General features: G+C 40.9%; 1 protein-coding gene across 1 annotated transcript in view; it reads left to right on the plus strand.

The window, feature by feature from the left end:
* The window catches only part of tax1bp1a (Tax1 (human T-cell leukemia virus type I) binding protein 1a), a 37,508-nt gene extending 31,028 nt beyond the window's left edge, over positions 1-6,480 (plus strand). Inside the window, exons 14-17 of the mRNA XM_072676487.1 lie at positions 818-998; positions 1,825-1,976; positions 3,579-3,664; positions 4,596-6,480. Coding sequence (XP_072532588.1) covers positions 818-998; positions 1,825-1,976; positions 3,579-3,664; positions 4,596-4,806 — 630 coding nt within the window. The 3' untranslated portion in view covers positions 4,807-6,480. The remainder of the gene's footprint in view (positions 1-817; positions 999-1,824; positions 1,977-3,578; positions 3,665-4,595) is intronic.
* Positions 6,481-10,033: the final 3,553 nt, after the last annotated feature.

Here is a 10,033-nt window from a genome sequence, read left to right on the forward strand (position 1 = left end):
AAGGAAGTTTTTGGCTAGGGCTGGGCAATTAATTAACAATACCAATTAAGGAAGGCTGGGCGATATGGTACAATACTATATCACGATATTAAAAGACTTTACACAATACACGATATTTATCACGATACATGTGTGTGTGTATATATAATATATATTTGTATATTTATTTATAAATTTATATATATATATATATATATATATATATATATAAATATATATTGATGTTTATATAATATATATATATATAAATGCTATATAAATTTAATTGATATATTTAAATATATATATATATATATATATATATATATATATATATATTTAATTATATATATTCCACTGCTTTAGTGAAGACTGGTAAACCCGCTTCATGCACCAAGACTATTCGTATATATTTTATTTATATATATATATATATATATATATATATATATATATATAAATAAAATAGTACAGAGTGGAAATTTGCATTTCTAAAAAAGCTTTAGGGTCAGAGTATCTTCACACAGTGCTCTAGGTCACATGGGGTCTCATTCTAGAGAGAGCCGGGACTGTACTGAACAGTTTGATATAAAACGTGGGTATTATTTTGTGTGCCTTAAATATGTAAAAATCGAGAGAATGCCCTCATAGACATATTTTTTTGTGAATCCAGCCTCAGGTTTCATAAGAATGATACTACCACCCCCATGCTTAACCTCTCCCACATCAAGTCAAGTCACCATGGCCACTGCTGTAAATAGCCTTATTTACGAAGCAAATGTTGCCATGTGAACCTCTTGCTCAGCAGTACCCATGCACATGCTTATCTCTCTCTTAGGAGCTGCGGTTATGTGAAGGCAGAGAGGAAGGGGCTGGAGGCCAGAGGTCGGAGGTCAGGGAGCCTGTGGTGTTGCGGTATCCTCTGCCATACCCTCAGGATCCACCCCCACTTCCACTGGTGCCACAGCAGCCTGCAGAGCTGCAGTATGGAAACCCTTACTCTGAACAGCAGACACGTGGTGAGTACAGCTGCCTACTCCAAATAGCGACCAATTATAACGATTATATCGTTCAGACAGATTTCCTATGTCGGAGTCAAATCACACAAGCTCCCTGCTCCCGTCATCTCCATCGTGTGGTGTGAGGTGGTCAGGATAGCAGGATAACGCAATGTCTTGACATTTCGATAAAATCAGCCGTGTTTATGTTTTTACAATTTAAGTCCTAATTAATGCAAACTGCGATGTGGAGATCGTGAATAATCAATAGGTTATCTGTCTCGCACCAAACTATTAATTTAAGCAGGGTCATGTCCACATTCCCCAGAATCTTATTATTAATGAAGAAATAAATAAATATATCATCAGCAAGTAACGGCAGACTGTCTTCTAGTCGTAGAATGTGTAGGATAGTTGTCCTGCTGCCTGGCCCACTTACAGTTAAGCTGTAGTTCCCTGTAAGGACAGTAGATATTGCAGAACTCATAGGTCCATTAAAAAGGCAGGCTGTTCTGGCCCCAAAGTGTAATGTGTCACCAAATGTTTTAAGTTTAAATAAAAAATGAATGAATCTAAAACTGCAAATGATTCTAGGAAACTCCGTCAACCAAACTACAGCATGAACATAAACAGTAGAAACTCAGTGTTAAATATTTAAGTTTAAAAGCCAGTCATGTTTCACCCTCATATCAGTCTGTAAATATGCAATTTAAACCTAATCTGAAACAGTATTATCCAATATACCACAGTTTACAGATCCCAAATCCAGCCTCAGTGCAGTAAACAGTAAACAGTAAACATCTTGTGTGTTGTACCGTGGTTTAATGTTGGGTTTTCTCTTCTTTAGATGGTGCAGATGGGGCATTGTCCCCTGAGCAGACCTGCCGCCCCCCACCGGTGGCTCCGCCTCTGTGGGCGGGACCTGTAGTCTGCAGCCAGCCGTCACGGAGCCTCAGCCCTCCTGATGGTTTGGAGAACCCTCCTGAGGAACGGCCCAGTGTGAGCACATTTTTTTGTGGTGTTGTTTAGCAGAGGTGGAGAATGCAGGTCCAGCAGGGCTGCCCAGGCCTGAATTCTCCACCAGTGTTGTTTAGTGTTCCTGCTGGTTTCCATTCTGATCTACCGGTCTAATCTCCGCCACTCGTTCATCTCCTCACTGCCTTCTGGCCTTCCTTTACTCCGCCCCCTTTCCTTTTTTAAATGTTATGTGTATTTTTAATTATTTCTTAAAATTATTTTTTGCATTACATTAATTTATAATAAATGTTCAGTTTGAGCATTTTTGATACTTTATTATATTACTGGGTTTTAATACAAATATATTATTATATTTAAGTTGATATGAAAATATACATTTTGTTACATTTATATTACAATTAATTAATGTAACAAAATAATAAGAAGTACTTAAAAATACTTTAAAATGTAATTAAAATACTTTTTATATTACATGTTATTACATTTTTGGATGTTATATATTTATTTATATATTTATATTATATATACTTGTAATGTAAAAAGGTATTGAAGGTATTTTTATTACTTTTTATATTGCCTTTTTGTTTACTTTTAATTTCTGGAATTTTATTAAAGATTTATTAATTGAATTATTTCTACTACCTTTGATGTAAGCAAGTAGTCATTTTAGTACTTTTAACATTACATTTTTGTTACATTTCTGAGATTATTACATTATTGTAATACCACCCCAGACTCTGCAGAGCTGCAGTAGAGCTGCCCAGGCAGTTGGAGCTCAGTCCCGGGGTGGAGTTTTTGGAATTCTCCCCCCGTGTTGTTTGGTGTTTCTGCTGGTTGCCACTCTCTCTAATCTCAGCAGCTTGTTTGCATCTCATCTACCTTCTGGCCTTCATCTACTCCATCCCCTCTCCTTCTCTCTCTCTCCTTCTCTCTCGCCCACACTTCAGCTAGACACTTCAGGTCAGGGGGGCAGTGCAAGGGTAGGCAATTTGCATAAAAGCACAATTAAGACTTTTCTTCTGCAGCTCATTAGTGGATCGGAGTGACGAGGGCGGAGGCTTGTTAGCGGGTTAGCCTGACGAGGGCTGTGCTAATTGGCTGCAGGCGCCGCTCTATAGTGACCCACTTCTCTTCCGCTCTCGTTTGCTGCATTAGAAGCCCATTAACCTTTGCAGGGAGCCAGCTGTGTGCAGACAGCCGTGGCTTTTAGTGGAAAGAGTTGTGTGTGTGTGTGTGTGTGTGTGTGTGTGTGTGTGTGTGTGTGTGTGTGTGTGTGTGTGTGTTTGTAAGAGATCAGTGAGACCTGTGTGTGTGTGCGTGTGTCTGTATTTGTGTTTTGTTTTGAAAGTCTTGAAAGTAGGTGACAGTGAGATGTACGCTATATGGACAAAAGTATTGGGACACCTGGTCATTCATTGTAACTGTCTCTACGGTCCAGAGAAGGCTCTTAAAGGAGCATAGCTGTGAGGATTTGTTTGCATTCAGCAAAAAGACCATTAGTGAGGCCAGGATGTTGCACATCTGTATCTATGGCAAGTAGCTGAATGCATTCATTAGAAGGGGTGTCCACAAACATTTGGACATGTAGTGTAACTAAAGATGGTTATGGTTGTCTCCTTACAGGGAGGTGATGGTGAAGCTCCTGCAGTCTGTGATCATCAAAGTCCAGAATCCAATGAGAACCGCACCAGTTTCTGCTTTGACACTAGGTAACACACACACACACACACACACACACACACACACACACACCCATACATGTGTTTTAGCACTCTAACTGACTAACTTTACTGAAAGATCTGAGCAGGATGTCCTTCACTCTTTATAAAGTAAGGATGACCATCAGTGTCGTACCATACATTGCCACACATCAGCTTTTTATTAGTGGTTGATTTGTAATATATCATCTGTGAGCTTTTTACATTACATTACATTTTGTCTGGAATTCTTATATTATTCAGTTTAATTGCATTTATTACATATTTAATTGCATTTACAAAAAAAACAAACAAACATGTTTTTGTTATATTTTTTAGATTCCTACATGATTTGTTTTACTACAGTATAATACATTACATTAAAAATATGATTACATTTGACTTTTTGTACAAAATAAATACTTTACATATTAAATACATATTAAATTTTTGTTACATTTCTGGAAGGATTACATTACTGACTTTGTATAATATATAATTAATATTTTAATATATATTATATTTAATATTTTAATATATATATATATATTTCCAATAATTTGTGTGACATTTCTGGAATTCCTGACCTTACATTTTGTGGAATTTTCCTATATGCCTACATTATTAATTCATTCTACAATATTGTTTATTAATATTTTCAAATTTGTATTTATTTTGTTTTTGAAAATCATTTTATGATTTTATTTAAATTTCTGAGATGATTATGTTAAAGGATGATTATTATATTTGTATTATTATTATCTATTTAACATTACACTTATGTTACATTTTTAGGATTTTGACACTGTTGGAATCTGGGTGTCTCAGAGTGGATGGATGAATTGTGACCCTAGAATAACCTGAATTGTCAATTTCTGTCTGTCCACAAATCCATTCTCTCTCTCTCTCTCTCTCACTCTATTTGTCTCTCTCCTTGTTGCAGGACTGATGTCCATAAGCGTTGTCCTCTCTGTGAGGTGATCTTCCCACCGCACTTCGAGCAGCGTAGCTTTGAGCGTCACGTCGAGTCTCACTGGAAGGAATGTCCCGTCTGCAGCGAGCAGTTCCCCCTGGACTGCCAGCAGCACCTCTACGAGAAGCACGTCCTCACGCACTTCGACGGCAACGTGCTCAACTTCGACAACTTCGATTAGAAAGCCGCCATCATCCCGGCCTGCTGTTAGCGAATCACACTTAACGGAGGCCAGACGAGGGGGCGGGGTTACGTGTTTTGTTCGGCACTTTTTTGACGATGTCACTTGGCTGTATGCTAATGGTCGCATGTTTTATGACACTGTTAGGATTCACCAATCAGAATGTTTTAATTGCACATAGATAATCTTTATGTCTCATGTCGGGGGGCGGGGGGAGTGTTAGCCCAATTCCAGGTGTAAAGCTTATCCTTTTAATAGAGTTGATTTTAGGTTTATGCATCTAGAAGACGTTTAAAGCTGCTATGAGATGGTTGCACTGGAGAATGATGGCTGATTGCTTTACAGTATGTATAAACAGAGAATCTATGAAGAGAGAGGGCCGTCGCTACCTTCTATTTGCCACTCAGTGGATGTTTGGTTTTGGTTTAATGGGTTTTATATTATTATAGGAGTGCAGGTAATGTAGTCATTCTCTTATCTCCGCTCCCGGAGGCGATTATGTGATAATAATAGTTCCTGATTTTAAAAGATTCAAAGTTTAAAAGTTACATAATGGTTAAAAAAAATCCCACTCATTCCCATTCACCAGGGACCAGCGGCGCTCTGTCGAATCCTGCCTGCCCCGGCCAAAAGATTACCGTTCTGAATAACGACGGAGTGTGTTCTGCTTCAAATGTAGGTGCTGAAGAACGCTAGACCGGCTGAAGAACTCCCACCAGACGAACGACCACAAATCTGTGTAAGAGCACCCGTAAATTTTTAACTGTCCTGTTTATCCTGGTTGTGTCCAAATCTATATTAGACCAAAAGAAAATGGTGCTTTTGATTTCTGTAAGACCAACCTACTGCTGGTGCACCTTCAACAGTTGTAATTTTGCCACTGTATCTGTCAGATGTGTTTTACTGTTGTCATAATTCTCCATTCTGCTCATCATATTGAAGTCACTATCAGGGATTTCGAGGTATCGTTTATGTGCAGAAATTGCACACACTGTCACGGTCATATCAGAACATTATCAGGACCACCCCTGGTTTGGAGTCAACTCGGCCCGGGACGTCCCAGACGCCGCGTGGCCGACAGGGTTTGCTGCATGTATAAAAAAAGCGAGCACACCAGTCAGCTGTCGCAGAGTGCAGAACCATCGCCACAGGCAAAGGACGCTATTTGACTGATGTCCAAAAGGGCTTGATAATCGAGTACCGGGTGGTAGCATCTTCATGGGATGTTCTAGGCCACACCAACAGCATACCAGTGGAGCCCCAGAGGGGTGCCGACTCAATGACCACATTCCATCACCCTAATACAGTCCTAATACGTCTCCACTGCGTCATCCGATTCCCAATATCAGGTCGGTGGTCCGATATTCTGATATGACTGCGTATGAATTCAAGATCACACCTTTGCACATTCGCACATTGACCAAATTAGAAGCCAAATTATTGAAATCTGAACTGAATAACGTCACGGGAAGCGCTTTGAATCTTTTCCAAAGCTTCATAAATTTGATTAAATCCCCGATTGTGGCTTTAAATATCACTCTCAGATCCATATAACCAACATACCCACCTACCGTAACGTTTGCCTCCTGGAAGTATACTGAGGGAGTCCGCCTCATGGTTGCTCTGTGTTCGTGTATCAAGCTTGCATTTACTAATAAAGGATGCTACAGTTCAGAGTGAGAGAGTGAGAGTAACTGCTGCACGTCCTCAACACACACCTCTGCTTCTCCCTCTTTTATTTTCTTTTCTTTTCTTTTCTTTTTTTTGTACCTTCTTAAAACGTCATAAGCAGCTTTTAAGACAGTTGAACAGTCTCACATATTATTCACACATGATACAAATCTGGCCACACGTACAAAAAGCTTGGGCTACACAGAGAGTTCCACAAAAACAGAAACACATCAAAAAAATAGAATCTTAAAACCACTTTACAAAGACGGTACGATACATTCACTATACAGCATATCAAACTGCCCCCATAGTAACACACACACACACTCTCACTCACACACACACACACACACACACACATACGTCTTTAAATGTACAAACACTGCAAGTCGCATCCATCCAATCTACTGCAGCTGTGTCCGAGTGTGCACACTGGTGTAGATGTGGTCAAGACCCAGAACCATATTACTCCGGAAGGGTTCCCACACGTCCTGGAAAATCGTCCAGGTTAGATTTGCTGCTAGAACTGCTAAAAACAAAGGTATCCTGGAACAGTTGAACCACTCTCTGATATACAGTCCTCTAATCCCATTACTGTAAACCCGAGTTTCTACTGTAGAAGCTCCAGATCTCATCAGAACAGATAAAGCAGCTGAACATGAATCCAGTAAAAAGGAGAAACAAGAGCTTCTCATTCTGAAGAAAGAAAGTAGTGAGATCTTGGCGGTGAGCTAGTCTGAAGAACAGAGCTCGGTTCCTCCAGGGTTCTCCTGGACGCCCCCCAGTCCAGCCAGCACAGCGTGGAGGATGTCTTCAGTTCAATGTCTGAATATTTGGTCCAGGGAGCTTATTATTGTTATATCAGTGGCAGGAAATTACAATAATATTGTTTATGCAATTAATTTTGGGACAATATATCACCACAAAAATGCAAGAGACATTCCTACAGCTGCACTGTTACAAGGACAGATGCACTGCCACCATGTTTCACAGTGTTTATTAACATTGTCCCTGTAAATACACCCACAATTCAGTCCTTTATCTCCTAATTAGCTGTCATTATTAACATCAATTTCATAGGCCCTACAATAAAGCCCTGTGGGACTCCACAAGATATTCGAAAGCAGAGTCACAATTAAGATTAATAACCCAAGTTTCCCTCTGATGTTTTATATTTGGAAAAACATCAAAAGATCTACAAAGGGTTTGCATCTTAAGGAAAATATATGCACTCAGTATTGGAGTCTGTAAAAGTCTTTAAAAATAGTTAAAACTGACCGACTATATCTTTAATACGGTCACTGTGTGAGTAAAATAGAGAATTACATAAATACAATCCTGGAAAATATTTTCCTAAAAGGAGTGGGAACCCGGTCCGGCTAGAAAGTAGGGTCTGTTTGGTTAGGACAAACAGGCCGAAGTGACCAGACTTGCAGATCTGGCCCCGTATTGAAACTTGAAGGGCAGTAAGTCCACTGTGGCACTAAATTCTGTAACGCCAGCGATGCTTCTGGCATCTTCATACCATCTATCAGCTCATCAGCTCATCCACCGTGCGGTCAGCCTTTAGAGTGACCGGAGTCAACAGACTGGCAACCGAAATACGACACTTCCAACACTGCTCAGGATCGGACGCACTTACTCACGAGCACCTAGCTTATTGAGACTGAACACAGTCAGGGTGTGCTGATCATTTAGAATACAGCAAGGAATTTGACCAGCAAATAACAGCAGCACCACGAGGCCGTTTCCATTCTACACACTGGCCACCTAGTGGAGAGTCCTATTATGGCACTTTACCACAGAAACGGCAACTTTCTTAAACGTGTGGTATTGCTTATGCTTATTTCTCCTCACTGGCAGTGCCTCTGACGGCCCTTATCGGCCCCGAGAACCAAACTACACTATATGTCCAAATGTTTGTGGACACCCCTTTAAAATTATTCAAATGCATTCAGATACTTTAAACTGCACTGATTGCTAATACAGATGTGCAAGTGCACACACACACACACACACACACACACACACACACACACAGCTTGTCTAGTCCCTGTAAAAAAGAAATACTGCCAATAGATTAGGACTCTCTGGAGCAGGTAAACACTGATGAACCTATCAGCACCATGCTGCCTAATAATGCCAGGCGTGGGCTAGAGGGGTATAAAGACCCCCAGCATTGAGCTAAGGAATGATGATGGTGCTCCATCTAATAATTTTGGGATAAGTTGTGCAGTTGAGGATGATGGAGGTTATCCAACCATCCTGGCCTCACTTGCACTCTTGTTGCTGAATGCAATCAAATCATCACAGCAATGCTCCTCACAAATCTAGTAGAAAGCCTTCTTCTCTGGACTAACTAAATAAATAAACTAAACATTTGTAATACCCTTGACGTCTGAAGGAGCAATGAATGAGCAGGTGTCCCAATACTTTTGTCCATACAGTGTATTTGCCAATTTGCTATTTAAGGAGAGCAGGCCTGTTCCGACTAGAACTGGTCTTCGCGTTTTAACTGTTTACTGGGAGTAAAGACAGGCAGAGAGGGTGTCATGCTTGCACTGAGCCGACAGTTTCGTGCCGTACGCAGCATGCTAAACTGAAGCGGGGGTCTACATTAGCTGCTCTAGAGAGAACGGAAAGTACGTCCAGGCATGAGAGCATCTATGGCACTACGGACTGCGACACTAGAGACCACGTCAGAAACGCAACACCAGAAATACTGAAATACTGACAACAGATCATTTCATAGTAAGGCTACAAGCGGAGATACTGCAGAACAGCTAGGCAGGCAATCCATGCTGGCAAGGCAAGCAGAGGGCAGCAGATGTTTACACAACAAAATAAATCAACAGTACAAATATCAATATATCAATGACAATCACAATGTGTAAAAAGGCAGACACTCACGCACACACACTCACACACACTCTCATTTACACATGATCAGCCATAGCATCGGGGGCTGCCAATTTACTCACTCCTTCATAGCAATGGAAGAGCCGGGTCTCCAGCCCCCCCGCACCAGCTAACAGACGCCTGTAATGATACCCACGGCCAGTTGTGCTCTCTCTGACTCCGGCTGCTGATGGCAAAGCGGCCTCCAAGCCATAGTGGAAGCGCATTAGACCGCTGAGCCACTTGAGCACCCCCCTCTACAAGACCTGTGAAGGTGTCCTGTAGTTGTGAGCCTATGTGAGCATATCCGGGGAGCTCCAGACCTGCTGCTTCTGCTAGAGCATAGAGCAAAGGGGGGCCAGCTATTGGTGTCCCAATACTTTTGTCAATGTAGTGTATCAATCAATAGGCTTTGATACAGTCATTACTGTTGCTGCCTTACTGGACATCATGTTAGGAGATCACAGTAACCATGTCCCTGCCTGATGTTCTGGAGATGTTCTGACCCAGTCATTATCTAGAACATCACAGTCTGGTTCTTCTGGTCAAAGTGTCTCGGATTCTTACGCTTGTCCACTTTTCCTGCTTCATCTCCTTCATCATCTTCAAGAACTGACTGCTCACTCGCTGCCTAATATGTGGATAGAGGAGACAGGAG

This window comes from Salminus brasiliensis, chromosome 3, assembly GCF_030463535.1.
Source record: "Salminus brasiliensis chromosome 3, fSalBra1.hap2, whole genome shotgun sequence".
Classification (NCBI taxonomy): domain Eukaryota; kingdom Metazoa; phylum Chordata; class Actinopteri; order Characiformes; family Bryconidae; genus Salminus; species Salminus brasiliensis.